General features: G+C 41.2%; 1 protein-coding gene across 1 annotated transcript in view; it reads right to left on the bottom strand.

Moving 5' to 3' along the window:
* Positions 1 to 24,760, bottom strand: part of ift172 (intraflagellar transport 172) — a 140,729-nt gene that overhangs the window by 91,649 nt on the left and 24,320 nt on the right. Inside the window, exons 12-17 of the mRNA XM_060914101.1 lie at positions 23,680 to 23,733; positions 23,406 to 23,509; positions 20,694 to 20,779; positions 11,247 to 11,359; positions 10,873 to 11,040; positions 2,619 to 2,755 (exon numbers count right to left, since the gene is read on the bottom strand). Coding sequence (XP_060770084.1) covers positions 2,619 to 2,755; positions 10,873 to 11,040; positions 11,247 to 11,359; positions 20,694 to 20,779; positions 23,406 to 23,509; positions 23,680 to 23,733 — 662 coding nt within the window. The remainder of the gene's footprint in view (positions 1 to 2,618; positions 2,756 to 10,872; positions 11,041 to 11,246; positions 11,360 to 20,693; positions 20,780 to 23,405; positions 23,510 to 23,679; positions 23,734 to 24,760) is intronic.

Here is a 24,760-nt window from a genome sequence, read left to right as displayed (position 1 = left end):
GGTAAGCTGCAGCCAATTACCTTCTCTGCCGAGCAAATGATACCCTGCCGTCTACCCTTGTCCCTGGCAGAGGCAGCAGCATACCAGATGGTGATAGAGGAGGTGAGGATGGACTCAATGATGGCTGTGTAGAAGTGCACAATCATCGTCTTTGACAGGTTGAACTTCTTTAACTGCCACAGGAAGTACATCCTCTGCTGTGCTTTTGAGATGAGGGAGCTGATGTTCAGTTCCCACTTCAGGTCCTGGGTGATTATGGTGCCCAGGAAGCGGAAAACCCCCAACAGTGTCCACTGATGAGCTGTGCAGGGTGATGGGAAGGAGGGGCTGGGTTCTTCCTGAAGTCCACAATCATCTCCAGTGTTTTTGCATTTAGCTCCAAGTTGTTTTGGCTGCACCAGGTCACCAGATGGTCAATTTCCCACTTGTAGGAGGACTCGTACTCACCAGAGATGAGTCCAATGAGGGTGGTGTCATCCACGAACTTCAGGAGCTTGACGGACTGGTGGGTGAAGGTGCAGCTGTTTGTATACAGGGAGAAGAGCAGAGGAGAAAGAATGCAGCCTTGGTGGGATCCAGTGCTGATTGTCTGAGTGTTGCAGACATGCTTCCTCAACCTCACTTGCTGCTTACTGTCAGTCAGGAAGTCAGTGATCCAAATGCAGGTGGGGTCAGGCACATTCAGCTGGGACAGCTTGTCCTGTAGCAGAGCTGGAATGATGGTATTAAATGCAGAGCTGAAGTCCACACACAGGATCCTGGCGTAGGTTCCTGGGGAATCCAGGTGCTGGAGGATAAAGTGGAGGGCCGTGTTGATGGCGTTGTCCACAGACCTGTTGGCTCTGTAGGCAAACTGCAGGGAGTCCAGAAGGGGGTCTGTAATGACTGAGGTGGGAGAGAACAAGGTGCTCAAAAGGACATTGCCATGGGCATGAGGTCTGTAGTCATTTAATCCTGTTGTCCTTGCTTTTTTGGGGATGGGTATGATGATGGAGGACTTGAAACAGGCTGGCACATGGCATGTCTCCAGTGAGGTGTTGAAAATGTCTGTGAACACTGGAGACAACTGGTCGGCACAGTTTCTCAAGGTGGATAGAGAGACAGAGTCAGGTCCAGCTGATTTATGGGAGTTTTGTCTCTTGAACAGTCTATTAACATCCCTTTCCTGAATGGTGAGAGGCACAGTGGGGGAGGAGGTGGAGGGGGCCTTTGATGTGGACAGAGATGAGGAGGAGCGGGTTCCTGAAGAGAGGGGGGAGGTGGGGGTGTTGGGATAAAAGGTGGTGACCGTGTGACTGTCCCATTGTTTTTCAAAACAGCAGTAGAAGGTGTTAAGGTCATTTGCAAGGCGAAGGTTGTTGACGGGGTTTGGATTTGTAGTTTGTGATTTGCCTTAGCCCTCTCCAGACAGATACAGAGTCGTTATTCGAGAACTGGTGTTGTAGTTTCTCAGCATACAGCCGTTTAGCATCTCTCACTGCCTTGCTAAACCTGCACTTGGAGTCTTTAAATCTGTCCCTGTCCCCACTCTTGAATGCCTCCTCCTTTTGCCGCCTCAGCTGTCTAAGTTCAGCTGTGAACCAGGACTTGTCATTGTTATAACTCACCCTGGTGCGAGTTGGTATACAGTTGTCCTCACAGAAGCTGATGTATGAAGTCACCGCCTCTGTGTACTCATCCAGACCGTTTGTGGCAGTCCTGAAAACGCCTGTCTGTTGAGTCCAGACACACCTGAAGGTCCTCCACAGCCTCCTTGCTCCACTTCCTTGATGTCCTCACAACAGGCTTGCTAAGCTTTAGCTTCTGTCTGTATGAAAGGGTTAGGTGGACCATGACATGGTTGGAGTGGCCCAGTGCAGCGCGAGGGATGGCTTGATGAGCATTGTTAACTGTTGTCTAAAAGTGATCCAAAACATTCTCCTCTCTGGTCAGATGTTTAATAAGCTGTTTGTATTTGGGGAGTTCATGGGAGAGATTACCTTTGTTAAAAGTCGCCAAGGACAATAACTAAAGAGGCCGGGTTGGCCCGCTCCACACACAGTAACAGCCAAATTGGTTTGCCTGACCCCCACTTCATTTACCAGAAGTAAACTTGCAAGCAACAGTCACGTGACTGAATATAACCTATTGCAAAACTGCAACAATTAGTATCCTCAGATCCCACAAGATTAAAGTGTTAAAGGAAAGGGGATGTAATACAATAGTAATGTTTCTGTCCCAACTTTTTTTTTTTGAGTGTGTTGCAGGCATCAAATTCTAACTTTGTTTATATTTACAAAATACAATTCAGTTGGTCAGTAAAACTATTGAAAAATCTTTTCTTTGTCCTTTTGTCAGTTAAAGAAAGGTTCACGTGAATTAACAAAATCACAGATTTTTTCTTTTATTGCATTTTCAAAATATTCCAACTTTTCTGGAAATGGGGTTTGGCTGTGGATCTTCTGGTATACAAGCCCCTGTAAGTTAGACATTACTATAGAAACAATAATACATTAGCATGAGTGCAGAAATATGAACCATATATAAATATTTCAAATTAGAGCCACCACTATTATCAGAGCCATGCTATTTAAAAAGTTAATAACCTTATCAAGTGTATTAGGCACCTCATACTGTACCTGTAAAAATCTCCATCATCAATGGCTGTTCCAAACTCAATCAATCCTTCATCCAGCGTATATGAGACTGTGTTCACCCCTTCCAACATAATCACCTCAGTTTTGCCATTTGCCCTTTCCAAATCAACAATATCTCCCTGCAAAAAAACACATATGCTTTAAGTGTTTTCCTTCATCTTTGGCTTTTTTTCAAAATTCTACAACACGATATAGCACCTTAATGAACTTAGAATAGAGCATCAACCACCATATTCTGTTAATGTGCCAATTCATGTATAATGACAATAAAACAATAATAACATCAATATTTATAAATATAATCAAATAGCAAACTGCTCAAAATAAGGCAACATCCTGAGCCTCACCAAAGTGTACAAGCTCATGTATACCACTTCTGAGGTCATAACCAGTGGGCTGAAGGAGATTCCAGAGAATTCTAGCTTTCCTAAACAAACCTGTGAAAGAAATCCTGACATACCAACTCTGCTTGAAGGCTACATCATTTGGAAATGCAAAGCAAAAAAAAAAAGCCCCAAAGAGCTTAGGTTGAACATCCAAATGAAGCTCCAGGCAAAAGCTCAATGGTTGAAAAGGTATACGAAGAGCAATCATCAATTATCAGTACAAGCTCTTCAACAAACATATCAAGGGGTTTTAACGTCAGTTAAACAACTAGATAACTAATATAAAAGAACCGCCTTATCCAGGCCTGGAATTTCGTCATTTTAGGGGAAAGGCCACTTGGCCTTTTGTGCTGTCAATTTTTTGAGGGCACGAAGGCCAAAAGCCAGGGCACCAAGGCCATAAAATAAAACAATGATTTTAAATTCACGTCTATAATGAATTTAATTTAAGGACTAATGACTCTTCTGAGGAAGATTGGAGTCTCAGTCGAAACTATCAAGTAGGTAAAGAAACATCTACACTATTATGTCCGAAGAAAAGAAAATATTGAACACATCTAAACTTATCAATCCATCATTCACTTCAAATTCCCGAAAGTTCATTCTATGCAAACAGTTTGAGTAAATACCACTTTTAAAGATTAGTTTTATTGCATAACTTAAACAGCATGAGTATATGAAGAGTATATGAGACAGTCATTGGGTGTACTCATTTTTGTAATTTAAACAAACTTAAACTATCATGTTTTACCTCAGGCCACAGTGCTGCCCTGTTGTGATTGGCTCAAAACAAGTCTGTGCTTGCTTGGCATAATTATTACTGGGGGGGTTAATGAATAAAAGTAAATGTTAATGTTGTAATGATGCCAAAAACAATTAGATAAAATCTCTTGCGATGGTGATCTCGTCAAGATGGCAGCAGTTACACTTCGGTTAAACAGCAAAAAGAAACATACACAGACATCCCAACCTGACAAAATTCATTTCAGGGAGGTCCCCTCTTTGGGGAAGGATTTTTTTTTTTGGAGGGGGGGATACATTGCTGGAGGGTATGGGGGTACTCCCCCAGAAAATTTGGATTTGGTTGATGTGATTTCCTGCATTCTGGTGGATTTTGGGGTGGCTTTTTGGAGATGAACAATACCTGAATTCACTCAGTTCACTCAGATTCATAGCGGACACCCTGACTTGGGGACTTAGCTGCCCCTAACCCATAAACTATGATAACTACAATGTGCCATATATTAAGCTCCTTACTGATTGAATCTGGACACCCCCCCAGAACTCATCAACTGGTAAATTCTTATAATTTGGCACCAGTGCTTCCAGGTTAGATGAGACATAATCCAGGACTTCTAAATGGAGTTGTTCTCTGGCATCTGCCTTCATTACATTTGGAAATCTCTCTGCCAAAGTCAAAATCTGCTCTGGCTTCACATCATCATGGTTCTCAGGATTGACCACTGACAGATTCGTCAAGATTTGATCTCTCACTGGGAATTTTTCCTTTTTTTTTTTTGAAAGCTTCTGACATAGAATGCTCTCGCATCTCTGTAGAATTGCTTTGTCTTGTGACTGGAGAGTGCCGATTTTCACATCAGAAAATCACATATTTGACAGAAGATGGATGTGTTAATAGTACCTGAAGATACAGTATTAATTGAACAGCGTAAATTTTGCTCATGTTGTGACAGTGTTCCCGAAAAACTTTCCTTAACATCAGTCATATTGTCTGACGTTGGGCAGATCTATGTCAGACATTTTCAGACCTTGTCAGACAATTTTAGCTGTGTAAAATGAATGAAAACAAGCAAGAAAATCAAGGACTATTATTTATTCCACAATGTCCTATTCGACAATGTCCTTTCCAGCACATTGAAATGGTCAGTTACTGATGATATTTTTTGTATCAGTTTATCATTGAACACATCAAAGCTCATTTCTGAATTTCTCAAGCTGTTGTTAGTTTCCTCATCCTGCTCATCAAAGCTCTTATAGCCTGCATCAAGATCAGGCCTCCCAACTCGCCATGCCTCTTGAAAACAACGACATGGCTGCTTCCCCCCCTTCAGAATTGACAGATGTTTTCCTTTTGAAAGCAACTTGCGGTTTGACGGTGTCCGATTTTGCATTTTTTCCAAAAAACCAATGCACGCTTTTACCGGCCGCATTCAGCATGGACATTTTGACAGCGAGCAACCAAAAGAGGTAGTAAGGCGACTTTTGATTGGATAAAGGGAGAGGCCTCAATAGACAGACCAATCAGAGCCATCCATACAGTGACAAGGTAAACAAATATGGCACGAATGCATTCGGACAGCATATCGATTGATAACGTATCTTCTCAATGAACTAAGTAGGTCGCTGCGAGAAAACTCTGTGCACCATTGACGTGTATTTAAGGTATGCGAAACCGCGTAGAGACATCGATGCATGGAGTATTAGAACTTTGTTTATTAAGTTGCGATAAATACGATATTTGTGAGTGTTTTTTCTCACGTTAAATTCAGGCATGTTTTAGATTTGGATGTTTATATTAGTAATTACAATAGCTATCGGTCAGGTTGACTGACATTTATGTTAATTACATAGGACAACTGAATTTTTCGTCTGTCATGACCGGTGTCCGACGATATTTCGGGAACACTGTTGAGAGAATCTCTTTCAGAGCTTATAAACACAGAAAACTCAGATGAGTTAGTTGAGAGAGATAACAGGATGGCGTGTCCATTCATTTGATATTGAAATCATGCTTTTAGATGCAATATAACATCACAGTGTTTCAGTGGACAAAAAGGCAAGGACAAGTTTCAGAAATACACAGGGAAGTTTATAAATTATAAATTAATCTTGCAATGGCTTTTTCCTTCACTCCAATCCTGTGATTATTGTAGACTTGACCTTAAAATTTCAAACAGCTTCAATTCACCTTAAAATCAGCTCTCTGTAAAGGGACACCGCAAGATGATCATAGGGTTTGGAATTTTGAAAAAAAAAAATCTTGTATGGTTGCAGAGATACGATGATTTTAGTAAAAATAAATAAATTAATAAATAAATAAGTAACACGGTGACACCCCCCCACACACACACACCTCTACTTAACATTGTAGCACAAAATAGAAAGGGTGTACATGGTCCTAATTGGTTCTGTTTGAACCAGAAAAGGTTGTAGTTTTATGAGCGACTTAGTTTTGGAGGTGAATTATAACAAATTCCTGGCGGTTGCGCGCCACCTGCTCCTGCAGCTCCAGCACTGAAAGTGAAAGTAATTTATTGCCATTATTTAGCCTTCTGCCGAGCAAGTGAGCTTACAAAAATGACAATTGCAAAGAGACACTGCTTTATCATAACCATGAAAGTTGAACACCAAATCAGTTCCAGAAAAAAAATGATTTGTACCATGCATTAATTTCCTAGGTTCCAGAAAACAGCTGGAGCACCTGTTGCTCTTTTTCATGCTCTATGCACTGACTGACTGGTCAATAGGTTCGGGATGAAGATTGCTCGCTTGCTCTAGATTCCGTGAGATTGTATGTAATTTGCGGGCATCAGGGAGCCGCTATCAATATGCGGGAGACTCCCGGAACTTCCGGGAGACTTGGGATGTCTGCATACAATACTAGTAACAAAACAATGCTAACTGCATAGATTAAAAAAGTGGCTGTGAACAGACAACAGCACATATCACGTATCATATTATGGCAGGAACAAGCAGTCGTAACATCCATGACCTTACGCTTAAAGCTCGACAAAGGAAAAACTTGACAGCAAGCTAATTAGCATTTGTTACCGGCTACAATCGGTACTCGGCACGTTAAAAGTGGGTCAATGTTGTAACGACATAACGTTACTGTACAAGTAATGCTTATTTAACGGTAACAAACTTAAGCCCTATATGTTGAAATTCCTATCTTATTCGTTCGTTAATTTATCACACAGTCTTACCTCAGTCAACTTCTTCCCTCCTTCTGTGAAAATTCAATGTCTTAGACGCGGACACAAGTGGGTGGGGGATGCGTTTGATTAAGTCTCCTGGTTGGCTGGTGATAGATTGGTGTCATTATAGCACGTCGGAGCAGTTCATGCCAGGCTCGAGTCCGATCCACCACTGATGAGTTGCCCAATAAGAATCCAGAATGTCATCAAAAGACGTATTTTTTTTCTCAACAGACGCAAGTGATGTTAAAGCCTACTGGCAGTCACGAGGCAGACTACAAAACTGCAAAACCGCAGGGCATCAAGGCCACTGTTGCCTGATGGCAGATATTTTTTCCAAGGGCACAAGGCCAAATTGAGAGGGCACGAGGGCCATGGCCCTCGTGAAATTTCTGCCCTGGCCTTATCAATCACAAGTAAAACGACATAGCAGCCATGAGGACAAAGTCACCATTAATGACAAGCCATCTCAGATAAGCGTGCGACCCTTGGTTCATGGACAGACTTCACAGTTGACAAGCTAGCTATGTTGATTAAGCAGACTCACAACTGGAAGTTGCCTAGACCAGACAAGCTTCAAAACTTCTGGCTTAAATTATGTGAGTGCTTCCAAGAAGCATTCCTGAGTGGCTAGCATCTTATATTGCCTATGTGTACTCCCAGGGCTCCCTTGCAAAAGAGATTCAATATCTCAATGGGATATCACCTGGTAAAATAAAGGACAAATAAAATAAATAAATAAATAAATAAATAAATAAATAAAAAGCATCTGGCGGCACCTTCCTATTCTCCAAAGGCAAGGACAAAATGGACCCCAAGAACTATTATCTACCTACCTGCCAATTTACAAAAGTTCTCACGGTTGCACTGACAAACCATATCCACAATCACTTACTGAAGAATGGAATTCTCGCAGATGAGCAGAAAGGATGTCAAACAGCAGAAGACCAAACATTGGCTATTGGTCAGTAAAATGGTTGTAGCAATAGTGAAGAACCTCTCAGAGCAAATGTCCCACTGTGATATTCAAATATGGCAAGCTAGTCAAGACATCAAGTATTTAAGCATCAATGAGACAGACGTGTCAACAATGCTCAGATTAAGGCTAAAATCATGAAGTACTATCATCAGATCCATCAGATACTCAAGACAGAGCTGAGTTCAAAGAACATAGTCACAGCAATAAACACCTTGGCTGTACTGGTTGTGGACTATACCAAATTGCATAGTTGACTTGCTTAGGACAAACAGTGAAAAGATGAATCATGTGAAAAGTCCTGACAATCTGAGGCACCCATCACCCCAAACTGATATTAGAAAAATTAGAGAAGGGATAGCAAACATGGAGTTGTAGAGCTAAGCAAATAAATCAAGCTAGACAAGGACAAGTTCTCCAGGCTACGTCAGAGAGCATGTTGCTGGCAAAGCCAATAATTCCATCCAAAAAGAAGCATACGTAATGAAGTAAACGAAACAGCATCATGCTATTGCTCATGACTCCAAGAGCCAGCACAAATCCATTATTGAAAATGAGAAAATTGAACTTTCAGAGAACAAGCCAATGCATGGACAATTCTACAGACAGACCAGCAGTCAACAAAGAAACATCTATGCCATAGCTACACAGTTCAGGTCTCAGAAGAGAGACTAAAAGTCTCAATCACAGCCCAGGACCAGGCATTAAACATTCTGTACCACCAGAATAACATCTTGAATAAGCCAGTCAACAGCAAATGCAGGATGTGCAACAAGGCAGAACACCACATCAGCTAGATAGTTGTAGGTTGCACAATTCACGTTTCACCATCTGAGTACTCACAGCCACAACTAGGTGGCCAACTACATCCACTGAACCATATGCAAGTACATGGTGTACAAGTACCAGCCAAGTACTATGGTCATATCCCAGACAAAGTTATCAACATCAAGGAAATGACAATCATGTGAGAAATGTCCATCATCACTGTCTGAATGATACCAGCCTACCATCCTGACATAGTACTGCACAAATGAATTCCCTGGGATGAACTTGGTCCTGAAAGGTTCAACTGAACCCCAAGACAACAACAAAGGAATTGGTGAAGGAGCTGGAGGCATTAGGTGTCAAAGTATGTACATCCAGATAGTCTTACATCAACATAGCCTGAAAGGCTGTCATGCAAGGAAAAGACTCCTTCTCCAAGCCTGGTATTTAAAAAAAAAAACCTCTCACACACACACACACACACACACACACACCATCTTTTTTGAAGGAATGTTCTTTGGTCAGATGAAACAAAAAATTAATTGCTTGGCCATAATGATCAATGCTATATGTGGAGGGAAAAGGATGAGGCTTTAAATAAAAAAAATAAACAAATAAACCATCCCAACGGTGAAGCATGGTGGTGGCAGCATCATGCTGTGGGGATGTTTTGTTGGGAAAGGGACTGGTGCACTTCAGAAATAGATGGCATCATGAGGAAATACTGAAGCAAGACCTCAAGACATCAGCCAGAAAGTTGGAACTTGGTAGCCACTGTGTCTTCCTGCAAGACATTGATCTTAAACAAACCTCCAAAGTTGTAACAAAAAGACAACACAGCAAAAGTATTGGATTGACCACCACAAAGCCATAACCTGAATCCCAAAGAAGACGTGTGGACTAAAGTGATAAATTGTCTGAGTGAGGAGGCCAACAAACCAGTCTAAGTTACACCAGTTCTGTCAGGAGGAAGGGGCAAAAACTCCAGGAATGTACAGGGTGTTTCAAAAAATTTGATATCATTTCACAATCTAATAACTTTGCCAATTCACATTCAATTGACCTTAAATTTTAACAGCATGTGTGGAAATGGGTAAAAAAAAAATTGTTTACTGTTTTTTTTTGTTTTTATCTTTTTAGGTATAGAAATGCCATTCACTGGAAAAGAAAAAGTGTTTTGTTTGTTAGTATGCTCAAACACAGTCAAACAAGACTATGCAGTGTGCATTTATGACAGAATTCTCTAAAAATGCATTAACTGCAATGCAGATTTGGACGTCTCAGGCGGCACACATATTGAAAATTTGTTCATGGAATCCACATACATTTGAATTTCTCATTCAAATTTTGAGGAATAAAGCTTATATTGCTCAACATTAAGCCTGTTCAGTTTCATTTGCCTAGACTATGTAGTTTCTGGGATATTTACATCTCAAATAATGTAAAATCTTTTGAAACACCCTTGTTTTGTTGTCTTGTGAGAAGCTTATGGAAGAATACAATAAGAGTTTTATCCAAGTTAAGCAATTTAAATGCAATGCCAACACATACTAACAAACTGCATGTAAAAATTTTGCCCAACTGAAAATTTCGTCTCATCTCTAGCCGCTTTATCCTGTTCTACAGGGTCGCAGGCAAGCTAGAGCCTATCCCAGCTGACTATGGGCGAAAGGCGGGGTATACCCTGGACAAGTCGCCAGGTCATCACAGGGCTGACACAGACAACCATTCACACTCACATTCACACCTACGGTCAATTTAGAGTCACCAGTTAACCTAACCTGCATGTCTTTGGACTGTGGGGGAAACCGGAGCACCCGGAGGAAACCCACGCAGACACGGGGAGAACATGCAAACTCCGCACAGAAAGGCCCTCGCCAGCCACGGGGCTCGAACCCGGACCTTCTTGCTGTGAGGCGACAGCGCTAACCACTCCACCACCATGCCGCCAACTGAAAATTTGATATAGTAAATAAAAACTAAAATAAATCTGTCTCTTAAGTGTTATTTTTGAAATGACCATTTATGGAAAGTAGAAACACTAATTGAATACAGTATGGTACACATTTTTTGATAATGTGGAGTCATGAAAAAAATTGAGTTTGAAGGTCTTTAGCCTGGTTGTATGTAAACTTTTGGCCTCTACTGTATAAAATATTCATGCTCACTTTCAGAGGGAGCAAGGTGACTTTCTCTGGACTGTCGATGTTGTACCACACACACAGGTTGCTGCGGTTCTGAGCCACCACCACATCACTGCCTGGAACCCACTGCACGTAGGAGCAGAAGCTCAAGAGAGTGGTTTTCACACCACTCTCAATGTCAAACAGGTTCAGCTGAACAGAGATAGTCAACAGGACAGAAAGGGGAAAACAAAGAGTACAAACAAGTAAGTATACAGTATAGTGCAAAAGAGAGGCCATATAAGGCTCATACAACCACCATTATAACCCTTGTGTCTTTCACTCTTACTTTCAGTTAATTAACTTGTATCGTTGTTTTCAATTTTTTACTCAAAAGGTGTTGCAAAAATGTTGTATACCCGTAACTTCTTGTCCCGGAAGAGCAGCTTACGTCCCGTCTCATTTAACTCCAACCAGTCAATCTTCAAGTCATGACTAACAGTCCCAAGGTTATAACCAAGAGCCAAGTCCACTAAACAAAGGAGAAACAATCAATAATATTTAGCATTCTTTCAAAGCCCTGAAACTTTATAATTGATTTTGGATTAACAGGTAGGCCTGAAAGTACAGGAGGTATTCTGTGCAAGGTTGTTTTTGCAATTTAAAAATAAATAAATAAATAAATAGAAATTTAACAGTAAACTTACTCAGCATTTTCCTGAAATCTATTCAAACAGTAAAAAGAGGTGCTATATTTTCTTTTATTATATGGACATGGAGTATTTTACTGAGAAATACGCCATTCATATTTTTCATACAAACTACATCCGGGACACTAACATATTTTTCAATTGTTTTGATAAATTTGGGTAGTTTTTGTTTGGGAATGTGTCTATATAATAAAAAGAAAAATCACACATTGGCTTGAAGATATGAAGTTTATCTTCTCGTGTTGAAAAACTCGTATTTTTCATACGAAATACATTGTGGATCTGAGTGACTTATATAAATAATATTGGCTGGTGTTGAGTGGCATATCAGATATATTCCATTCAGTTAGCATAATATTGAACGAGTCGAAGACAAGTTCAATATCATGCTAGCTGAATGGAATATATATCTGATATACCATGAAAAGCCAGTCAATATTATTATTATTATACATAAACACTCTTTTCCAGATTTTCGATGTCCATTGGGATGTTTTTCTCTTGTAAAGCGAGGGGAACCATTAGGGCCTTCTAGGCCTTCAGAGAAGGCCCAAACATCTCAGCATTTCAAATGTGATCATTTATTTCATATTTTCATTATAATTACTCTCTTCTAATTTTAATTTGGCTTCATTTTCTATCAAATTTGCTTCAGAAATGAAAGGGTTACTATCCTGAAAACATTAAAATAGAGTTATGCAATTAGATTTTTTTTGTTTGTTGTCTCTAGGCTGAGAAGAATTTAGAGCTGGCTCACTCAATGCAGGGGTTTCATTAAGGACCGGCGCCTGGTGCAAAATCCAGCTATGATCAGCCTGGCGCCAGTTACTTTTCCAAGTTCCTCAACCAGTAATGCTAGTAGATTTCCTATTTTGGTTATCAGTGGTTATTTTCACGTTCTTTTACACATTTTACTTTGTGTACTCGCGGTGACTTTATGGCCTTGATCTTCAATCACGTCAGCTACACTGTATGAAAGCTTGACACCGATTGGCTGCTCATCACGGCAACATTGGGATGCCAGAAAGCTTGCTTTTGATTCGCTACAGTTCAAAATGAAGTTTTGATGAGGAGCACACACGCACGCAGGAGGCAGCGCTGGCTTTTGGCAGACAGAAGACAGAAAATAAATGACTTACTTGGCTGGGGTTTAAATATATTCTCCAGAGCACAGATAATTGGTTTATTAGTGATTACCAGAACTAACTGGTGTGTTATGAGAAACCCGGAGCGATGCAGCTGTGTGCTGTACTGAACTAACGCAGTGCAGTGAGGACAAACACCCACTTTGTGCTGGATAAACATATTATAGTATTATCAAACAATGTTGTTTCTATTCAACAGCGCACTTTAATACTTTAAAATGCATTTATGAATATTGTTTACTACAAGTAGCAGGAGCCTGTGGCAATGGCGGTTATGAAATTTATAGCCAAGTTTATTGTCTTGTTTATTGGTTTGTCTTGCAACTCTAAATTACATACAGAACATGAAGCTTTTGATATTTTACCTAATTATGGATTGAATGTCACCTTGCCTCCAGCAGTACCAAAGAAAAGGGGACAAGACCAGCCAACCTTGTCCAAATTCTTTCCAAATTTGGCAAGAGAGGTGCCCAAACGAGGAGAGATCAGTAAACAAATAACTATTCTTATGAAAGAGTAATGACCATAGATCTTCAACATGATGAATTTCTAGTTGGCCTTCCTATGCAAAATGCTAACTTGGGTGAAGTTGCTGAGTCTTTCCATAACCGTCTCACACTGTGACGGTCTGTGTGTGAGAGACAGTGAATTAAAAACTAGGGCCAATGGCCTCATTTGAAATGACGTCGGTGATAGCACACAAACACAGGACATTTCCATCCATCCATTATCCATAACCGCTTATCCTGTGCAGGGTCGCGGGCAAGGTGGAGCCTATCCCAGCTGACTATGGTCGAAAGGCGGGGTACACCCTGGACAAGTCACCAGATCATCACAGAGCTGACACAGAGACAACCATTCACACTCACGTTCACACCTACAGTCAATTTAGAGCCACCGATTAGCTGAACCTGCATGTCTTTAGACTGTGGGGGAAACCGGAGCACCCGGAGGAAACCCACGCAGACATGGGGAGAACATGCAAACTCCACACAGAAAGGCCCCCATCAGCCACTGGGCTCAAACCCAGAACCTTCTTGCTGTGAGGTGACAGTGCTAACCACTACACCACTGTGCTGCCAACACACAGGACATTTGGATAAGATTAAATAAGATCTTATCTAATAGGCCAAGGTTAAAGGAGAACTGAAATCATTTTTAAACTTGCTTTATTTCTTAATTAACGTGTTATTCAATTAAGTTTTCGGTTTTAGTAACCCAATATCGTAACTCATATTGGCAACTAATTGCAATTTAATATTATACTTACTGGCCTATTTGGTTTTTAGCCATGCTGAATTTAGTTCGTTTGGTCCATGGCAGGCGTCACTTATCCGCACGATCTTCACGAGACTTGTGCAAGACTTCGAAACATGACGTGTCAGCCAGGTGTCAGTGCCGCCATTTTGAAAACTGTTTTCCAAACGAAACATTGCACAAAAACAAGTTTAAATGACGATTACTGCACAAAAACAAGTTTAAATGACAATTACTGCCTACTTTTTTCAAACTTTCCTGATTGCTATCAAAACAAACAAAACATCAGCATTCGAAAGAGGGTACGCGCGTCTTTTGATAACGTTGGCAGATGTTGGTCATTTTGATTTCCGCTGTACGTTTTACTTCCGTCCTACGATGTCTCGCACAGGTCTCAACGAGTCTTGTTTATGGCCATTGTTTTGACATATGGACTGATATTACATAGCATATTTCAAAACACTCATAACTTGCTATAGCAGTGACAAAATAGCTATCAAAAATGCATTCCTATATTTCATAAAATGAAATAAATAGAATTTTGATTAAAAAAAATTGCCTTCAGTTCTCCTTTAATTTAAAAATGAACAACTGTGAAGACACATTTGTTTTCATTTTTTCCAGTATAATTTTGGAGACATACTGTCAGGAGATGGTGACAGTGCCGGATGATGACGTTCACTACAGTACTGTTGGAAATGTTGCTCGGTTAAGGTAAATGAAAATGAGGATATTTGTAGTTCAGAACTGGATTCCAAATCTGCTGGTGGTGGGAATGGACATCTATTTATGTCTCCTTGTTAATGCTTGGTTTACACACTGGCGTTTCAGCCTTGCATATGTACGGTGTATCAGGACATGTGGCAGTAAGAAAGGAACGTCACAGCATCGCCAGCTTATGTAGCTAATACTCAAGGATGCGTAACATGATCTCCTTGTACGCAAAAGGTGCGGTGTATTTTTAAGTCCGCACTTAAAAATCTGTAGCACATACGTAGCAACTCTGATAAGTCACACATACATCACATGTATGCCATAAAAATGAAAGCTACACAGCAGTGACGTAGCAGGAACATTGCTCGAACACTTATTACGCCATGTGAACGCTTTAGTTGACATGTCTGATGAAGGTGGCTCCAGGGCTGGCTGGGTGGATGCAGCTGATGTCTTCCTTTGCCCTTCTTGGGTCCTGACTTTTTCGCTGGCATGATGCTTTCTTGACTGTGACAAATGACAACGAACGCAGTGTGGGGCCCCCTTTTATACCCACCTGTGAACGCCGCAGGTACGCAGAAACCTCTCCAACATGGGCAGGACCAAAGAGCTGTCTAAGGATGTCAGGGACAAGATTGTAGAGCTGCACAAGGCTGGACTGGGCTACAAAACCATAAGCAAGAAGCTGGGTGAGAAGGAGACAATTGTTGGTGCAATAGTTCGAAAATGGAAGAAATACAAAATGACCATCAATCGACCTCGGTCTGGGGTCCCACGCAAGATCTCACCTCGTGGGGTATCAATGATCGCGAGAAAGGTGAGAGATCAGCCTAGAACTACACGAGAGGAGCTTGTTAATGATGTTAAGGCAGCTGGGACCACAGTCACCAAGAAAACCATTGGTAACACATTATGCCGTAATGGATCAAAATCCTGCAGTGCCCGCAAGGTCCCCCTGCTCAAGAAGGCACATGTGCAGGCCCATATGAAGTTTGCCAGTGAACACCTGAATGACAGAGTGATTGGGAGAAGGTGCTGTGGTCAGATGAGACCAAAATCGAGCTCTTTGGCATTAACTCAACTCGCCGTGTTTGGAGGAAGAAAAAATGCTGACTATGACCCGAAGAACACCATCCCCACTGTCAAGCATGGAGGTGGAAACATTATGCTTTGGGGGTGTTTCTCTGCTAAGGGCACAGGACTACTTCACCGCATCAACGGAAGAATGGATGCGGCCATGTACCGTAAAATCCTGAGTGACAACCTCCTTCCCTCTGCCAGGACACTGAAAATGGGTCGTGGATGGATCTTCCAGCACGACAATGACCCAAAACATACAGCCAAGGCAACAAAGGAGTGGCTCAAGAAGAAGCACATTAAGGTCATGGAGTGGCCTAGCCAGTCTCCGGACCTTAATCCCATAGAAAACCTATGGAGGGAGCTGAAGCTCCGAGTTGCGAAGCGACAGCCTCAAAACCTTAATGATCTAGAGATGATCTGCAAAGAGGAGTGGACCAAAATTCCTCCTGACATGTGCACAAACCTGGTCATCAACTACAAGAACCGTCTGACCGCTGTGCTTGCCAACAAGGGTTTTGCCACCAAATACTAAGTCTTGTTTACTAGAGGGTTCAAATACTTATTTCACTCAAAGAAATGCAAATCAGTTTATATCTTTTATATGAAGTTATTTTCTGGATTTTCTTTTTGATGTTTGTCTCTCACAGTTAAAATAAACCTACCATTAAAATTATAGAATGTTCATTTCTTTGTCAGTGGACAAACTTACAAAATCAGCAAGGGATCAAATAATTATTTCCTCCACTGTAGTTTTCAGGTTTGACCTGGAACATATGTCAAGTTTATTTGTATAGCGCTTTTAACAATAAACATTGTCGCAAAGCAGCTTTACAGAATTTGAACGACTTAAAACATGAGCTAATTTTATTCCTAATCTATCCCCAATGAGCAAGCCTATATATGTATATGGGATCTACTGTATACTTTAGTGATCTGGTATTATATTTATTAATAGTAAATATAAATAATGAAGCCTTTTTCTCTCTGCAGGTTAGTTCAATACTATTAAATTATTTATTTCAACAACACAGGTGTAGTTAATAATTCATGTTTTCTTGGCTGACATTCCAACTGCATGTGTAGGCTATTAAATTACACTAACATTATTATTTTGTATAATATTATGCCATACACTCAGTTTCATACACAAACTGGTAATAAACACCCATAAAATAGCAAAAAAAATGGTCATTATCAGCAGTGAAAATGGGACCTCGAATGCACCAGAGAGAATCTAAAAATTTAAAATTTTCTGGGGGAGGGCCCCCCCCCAGTCCCCCTCCCAATGGAAGGGGGATACCCCCTCCTGCACTCTCTCCCGCTGCACTGGGCCTGGGTATTGCACACATTGCTCCACCCTCTACTTCCTTCGTTCCACCCCTTACTTCATTTTTTAACAAAACCCCTGCATTGGTTAGGACTTCATTGCCTGGGCATAGCAGTGCATGTATGTGTAGGAAGTGAAAGATGAATTAAGCAATCAGATTCTGATTTATAGTGGGAGGGACCAAAAACGTATTGCCCTCGGCCTTCTCAAAGGCCAACGTGAGCTTAATTGCGAGTCGGCACCATCAGCGCAGCAGTGAAGTAACCTTCCAGCCAGTGTAGTGTTCATCAGTAGTGTTAGCGAATGCTAATAAAGCGGTCAAGCTAGTGCTGTCGAGAACAAGTAGCACAGGCTAACGACTGAGAAACCAAGATTTCTGTCTCCAAACTCTTCTTCCACGCATGCTCGCCACAGTATTTTTCACTCATACTGAAGTATTCATTTCCCTGTGTAATTTACTTAGTTACTTTTAAAATCAACATTGATAGCTACGACCAGGAACGACCTGGCAGCCTACCGCTAATCCCTTGCAAAATCCTTTGCCCTGTTGCTTTTTGGTGTGTCTGAAGTCCCAGCTCTAATAGTAATGGTTTACCACTGCTTGTAAATGTCTGAAGAATATCTAATGAAGTTTTGGTAGCCTTTCAAGTGTTCAATGCATCTTTCTCTTTCCTGGAGAACAAAGAAATGCATGCGCAACAGAAAACTCAGTGAATATTCACAACAGTGCCAACGTGTGATGTCATGTTGTCTTGAAAACCATGCAATATCGTAAACCATATTGAATGTTCATTCTCCACTGGGTAGAGTGATGTAATACACATAGGATAAGCAATATGCTAACAATATTCCATGCTATCAAACCGAATGAATGAAACCCACGAGAATAGAACAGAATACATGTTTTTATTCCATCGAAAAAGTGTCCTGCATGTAATAATTTCCAATATTTCACTCCAATGACATCACTTCCAGTGTTTTCCCAATGACCAGATGCGCGTTTTCAAAACGGTGAACCGGTTCAAACTTAAAATTCTTTTGATTAACTTGCATATTTTCTGGTGGCTGTATCTATATAATAAAAAGAACATTACACTGTGGCGCAAAGATATGAAGTTGATCTTCTCATGTTGAAAAACATTTTACTCGTTCGCTCTGCTCACTCGTGATATATACATTCACCACTCGAAGATAAACTTCATACATTTGTGCCACCGCGAATATCCTCCATTTATGTGCATTTATCAATACATTACTGCTTTCATGTCATTGTGCCTACTGTGTCTGTGTTTAACTTTCATTACAGAATTTAAACAAAATTCCTTTCCTTTTTTTTCTTGCTAATTGTTCCCTAATACCATTTGTATCACTAGAAGCAGCAGCAGTGTTGACTAGGCTGTACACTGAGTCTAACACATGTCTCACCAATCACACTAACAAACACTGTTATATTTTAAAGAGGCATCCTTCAAACAAGTTTGTAGTCGTAATTAATGATTCCTCACTTCCTAAAGAGTTTTTTTTTTTGCAAAACCCTATCTAGAGAAACACACAAATTTACATACAGTGGTGCTTGAAAGTTTGTGAACCCTTTAGAATTTTCTATGTTTCTGCATAAATATGACCTAAAACATCATCAGATTTTCACACTTTCCCTAAAAGTAGATAAAGAGATCCCAGTTAAACAAAGGAGACAAAAATATTATACTTGGTCATTTATTTATTGAGGAAAATGATCCAATATTACATATCTGTGAGTGGCAAAAAAGTGTGTGAACCTTTGCTTTCAGTATCTGGTGTGACCCCCTTGTGCAGCAATAACTGCAACTAAACGTTTCCGGTAACTGTTGATCAGTCCTGCACACCGGCTTGGAGGAATTTTAGCCCATTCCTCCATACAGAACAGCTTCAACTCTGGGATGCTGGTGGGTTTCCTCACATGAACTGCTCGCTTCGGGTCCTTCCACAACATTTCGATTGGATTAAGGTCAGGACTTTGACTTGACCATTCCAAAACATTAACTTTATTCTTCTTTAACCATTCTTTGGTAAAATGACTTGTGTGCTTAGGGTCGTTGTCTTGCTGCATGACCCACCTTCTCTTGAGATTCAGTTCATGGACAGACGTCCTGACATTTTCCTTTAGAATTCACTGGTAGAATTCAGAATTCATTGCTCCATCAATGATGGCAAGCTGTCCTGGCCCAGATGCAGCAAAACAGGCCCAAACCATGATACTACCACCACCATGTTTCACAGATGGGATAAGGTTCTTATGTTGGAATGCAGTGTTTTCCTTTCTCCAAATATAACGCTTCTCATTTAAACCAAAAAGTTCTATTTTGGTCTCATCCGTCCACAAAACCTTTTTCCAATAGCCTTCTGGCTTGTCCACATGATCTTTAGCAAACTGCAGACAAGCAGCAATGTTCTTTTTGGACAGCAGTAGCTTTCTCCTTGCAACCCTGCCATGCACACCATTGTTGTTCAGTGTTCTCCTGATGATGGACTCATGAACATTAACATTAGCTAATGTGAGAAAGGCCTTCAGTTGCTTAGAAGTTACCTTGGGGTCTTTTGTGACCTCGCCAACTATTACACGCCTTGCTCTTGGAGTGATTTTTGTTGGTCGACCACTCCTGGGGAGGGTAACAATGGTCTTGAATTTCCTCCATTTGTACACAATCTGTCTGACTGTGGATTGGTGGAGTCCAAACTCTTTAGAGATGGTTTTGTAACCTTTTCCAGCCTGATGAGCATCAACAACGCTTTTTCTGAGGTCCTCAGAAATCTCCTTTGTTCATGCCATGATACACTTCCACAAACATGTGTTGTGAAGATCAGACTTGGATAGATCCCTGTTCTTTAAATAAAACAGGGTGCCCACTCACACCTGATTGTCATCCCATTGATTGAAAACCCCTGACTCTAATTTCACCTTCAAATTAACTGCTAATCCTAGAGGTTCACATACTTTTGCCAGTCACAGATATGTAATAATGGATCATTTTCCTCAATAAATAAATGACCAAGTACAATATTTTTGTCTCATTTGTTTAACTGGGTTCTCTTTATCTACTTTTAGGACTTGTGTGAAAATCTGATGTTTTCAGTCATCTTTATGCAGAAATATAGAAAATTCTAAAGGGTTCACAAACTTTCAAGCACCACTGTAGAACGTTTAAAGATTCTTCCAAAGGGACAACATAAGATGTATTACCAAAAAGGCAAAGTTTATGAATGTTCTCTAAGAAAAAAGAAATCCAAAGTGTCTGATGGTGAGACCGCAGTAGTAATTCCTGCCATTATAAATGCTGTTTCAGTTAATCTCAAATAATCCTTCATTACATGTAGAGAAAAAAAGTAAATAAAACAAAACTAAATAAGTAAAAATTTTTAATTAGCCACATTAGCCAGAGAGCTACTGTTTTCTGTCTTGCCACTGGAAAAGCAAGATTATGCAGTGCTGTAGATGTGCTGAAAGCTGCTTCAGTAAAGCATATCCATCAAGTTAATATACAGTGCATAATCAACATTTTAATCTATTCGCCATGATGTAGTAAGACCATGCCAAAAATGCTGCATGGATAAGAAATGAGTGCTAGTTTCTGGTGTCCATTAATTGGGACTCACCTATGGCGATGGTTTTGATGTCGATTAGGTAGGCTAACTTCTTGTTATCATCCACTCCTCTCTGCTTCCTCTCATTGAGACGAACACTACACACACACACACACACACACACACACACACACAATGTAATCATAGATCATTTTATTTGTAGAAGTAGTCCTGACAGTTTTCAACCAAATGGAGCCATGCTCTCCAGTCAGGCAGCATACCTACAGTAAATGCTCGTTTGTGACTAGCCTCAGTCACTCCACCTCCAAACCACAGAGTGTCTGATATGTATTTTTCCCCCTTCATTTATAGATGATGTACAACCCCGATTCCAAAAAAGTTGGGACAAAGTACAAATTGTAAATAAAAACGGAATGCAATGATGTGGAAGTTTCAAAATTCCATATTTTATTCAGAATAGAACATAGATGACATATCAAATGTTTAAACTGAGAAAATGTATCATTTAAAGAGAAAAATTAGGTGATTTTAAATTTCATGACAACACATCTCAAAAAAGTTGGGACAAGGCCATGTTTACCACTGTGAGACATCCCCTTTTCTCTTTACAACAGTCTGTAAACGTCTGGGGACTGAGGAGACAAGTTGTTCAAGTTTAGGGATAGGAATGTTAACCCATTCTTGTCTAATGTAGGATTCTAGTTGCTCAACTGTCTTAGGTCTTTTTTGTCGTATCTTCCGTTTTATGATGCGCCAAATGTTTTCTATGGGTGAAAGATCTGGACTGCAGGCTGGCCAGTTCAGTACCCGGACCCTTCTTCTACGAGCCATGATGCTGTAATTGATGCAGTATGTGGTTTGGCATTGTCATGTTGGAAAATGCAAGGTCTTCCCTGAAAGAGACGTCGTCTGGATGGGAGCATATGTTGCTCTAGAACCTGGATATACCTTTCAGCATTGATGGTGTCTTTCCAGATGTGTAAGCTGCCCATGCCACATGTACTAATGCAACCCCATACCATCAGAGATGCAGGCTTCTGAACTGAGCGCTGATGACAACTTGGGTCGTCCTTCTCCTCTTTAGTCCGAATGACACGGCGTCCCTGATTTCCATAAAGAACTTCAAATTTTGATTCGTCTGACCACAGAACAGTTTTCCACTTTGCCACAGTCCATTTTAAATGAGCCTTGGCCCAGAGAAGACGTCTGTGCTTCTGGATCATGTTTAGATACAGCCTCTTCTTTGAACTATAGAGTTTTAGCTGGCAACGGCGGATGGCACGGTGAATTGTGTTCACAGATAATGTTCTCTGGAAATATTCCTGAGCCCATTTTGTGATTTCCAATACAGAAGCATGCCTGTATGTGATGTAGTGCCATCTAATGGCCCTTTTCCACTACCCTTTTTCAGCTCACTTCAGCCCGACACGGCTCGCATTTCGACTACCTTAGAGCAGCACGACTCCGCTCGCTTCAGCCCTGCTTAGCACCCAAAACTCGCACGGTTTTGGAGTAGGGCTGAAGCGAGCCAAACCGAGCCGAGTGGGGCTAGGGGCGTGAGGAGACACTCCCCTGTGCACTGATTGGTGAGGAGGAGTGTCCTCACACGCCTACACACGCCCCACGAGCACGCTGGGATCTGTAAACACCGTAAACCCGGAAGAAGAATAATTACGAATTATGAGAATTTCTGAAGCCTTATGTGCCTCGCCTCATCTATATGCTCTTGCCAGTATCTGTTGGCGTTGTCGGTGACAACAAGCCACAGCACCAAGACCAGCAACACTAACGACTCCATGTCCTCCATGTTTATTGTTTACTATCCGGGTCGTGAGACTACTGCTTAAAAGATCACTGATGTCACTGTTTGCGCTGCCTAACGACATCACGTGACGTCCACCCACTTTCAGCCAGCACGGTTCAGCGCGGTTGTAGTCGAAATGCAACTCCAACAGCCCCATTCAGCTCGACTCAGCCCAACTCAGCACGGCACGGCTCAGCCCAACTCAGCCATGTTGGTAGTGGAAAAGCGGCATAAGGGCCCGAAGATCACGGGCACCCAGTATGGTTTTCCGGCCTTGACCCTTACGCACAGAGATTCTTCCAGATTCTATGAATCTTTTGATGATATGATGCACTGTAGATGATGATATGTTCAAACTCTTTGCAATTTTACACTGTCGAACTCCTTTCTGATATTGCTCCACTATTTGTCGGCGCAGAATTAGGGGGATTGGTGATCCTCTTCCCATCTTTACTTCTGAGAGCCGCTGCCACTCCAAGATGCTCTTTTTATACCCAGTCATGTTAATGACCTATTACCAATTGACCTAATGAGTTGCAATTTGGTCCTCCAGCTGTTCCTTTTTTGCACCTTGAACTTTTCCAGCCTCTTATTGCCCCTCTCCCAACTTTTTTGAGATGTGTTGCTGTCATGAAATTTCAAATGAGCCAATATTTGGCATGAAATTTCAAAATGTCTCACTTTCGACATTTGATATGTTATCTATGGTCTATTGTGAATACAATATCAGTTTTTGAGATTTGTAAATTATTGCATTCCGTTTTTATTTACAATTTGTACTTTGTCCCAACTTTTTTGGAATCGGGGTTGTAGAATATTGAAGGTTGAAATCTCTTTTTTTTTGTTCCGGCTCATTTGATATTGTAATAAGTGTAATGTGACCTGTTACCTAAAGTGTGTTTTTCACATACCTGATTTAAACATATTAAATACCAAATATCAAAAATAGCTCAGTTTACCTGATAAGGTGGGGGTTCATAAATTCAGTGCGAACTGATCCTAAGATGTCATTGTTGCCGTACTCCACCAAGGTCAGTTCTCCTGCGTTGAATACCATGCACACCTGTTCCAAAACAAACCATCTGGGTGTTTATAATGTTCTATAGTAAACTCCATGAGCATTCTGCTACAGATGTTACAATTTAACCTGTTAATTGAAAATTTGGAAAACATTGCTTATGCATACACACACAGTTATTAATGTCAATATTATTACGGAAATAAGAAACATACGGTTTCATTTTCAAAGAAGAATTTCTCATTCCCTCCAGAGCCCTGCCACACCACCTGCAAAAGGGTTTATCAGACAGGGTTATTCAGATCTGCTTTCCACTACAGAACAAACACACACACCATCCATCCATCCATCCATCCATCCATCCATCTATTTGGCATATCACTGCAGTGACGTGGCTGCTCTGACAGCTCCAGCCATCAGTTTCTAGGGAAGAATTACAGTGGTGGTTTCCTGTTGCCTTCTACTGGATTATTATAGAGGTTTTCTCCTCTCAACCATTCACACACATTCACAGCTATAGGCAATTTAGGGTAGCCAGTTAGGTGGGGTTTACATTAGACCGTATCAGCGGATCATCAGATTAACGTTTTTAAAACGATTAGCGTGCACACAGCAACGCCAATACACGATTCGCGTGCACACAGCAACGCCAATACACGGATACGCTCGACTCCGCAGGCATCCTGCGCTCCAAATCACTCCACCCTGAACAGCGAGTGCCCTCTGGAGGGTGCGCACTCCGGCCCTGCGCAGCTCACAGAGCACGCAAATGAAGTGCACGAGAAGTGATTCGGGACTGAGCCACTGTGCGTGTGATCCTAGTGCATATCGGGCATGCGCGTCACTTACCACTTGCAAGTGGAAGGATGGCAAGCCTAAAGACAATCATAACTACACAATGGGCAGTATTTGCATCAGTATTTGCAGTATTTTCATACTTTTATACTCTTTAATGAAAGGTGATACAAGGCGGAAGTCCGCGCCGTTTTTCAGCAGTCGCGTCACATGACCAACGCCAGCGAATCAGGAAGGTGGATGTCACAGTGACGTTGTCCAATGACGACGCCAGCTAGAGCTCAGCACAGCGTATCCGCGTATTCTCAATGTTTACACAGCACCGGACCAGACACGATCTGGATTGAATACGTGGACCCTGGCGGATTCTCATTTCCTGGCGTTTCCAGGCGTTTTAATGTAAACGGACAGTGCATCCGCGAAGAAAACGAGACAGATACGGTCTAATGTAAACTTGGCCTTAGTTAGCACTGTTGCCTCATAGTAAGAAAGTTCCAGGTT

The sequence above is a fragment of the Neoarius graeffei genome, chromosome 2 (assembly GCF_027579695.1).
Source record: "Neoarius graeffei isolate fNeoGra1 chromosome 2, fNeoGra1.pri, whole genome shotgun sequence".
Taxonomy (NCBI): Eukaryota; Metazoa; Chordata; class Actinopteri; order Siluriformes; family Ariidae; genus Neoarius; species Neoarius graeffei.
This window is presented reverse-complemented; position numbering and strand designations above follow the sequence as displayed.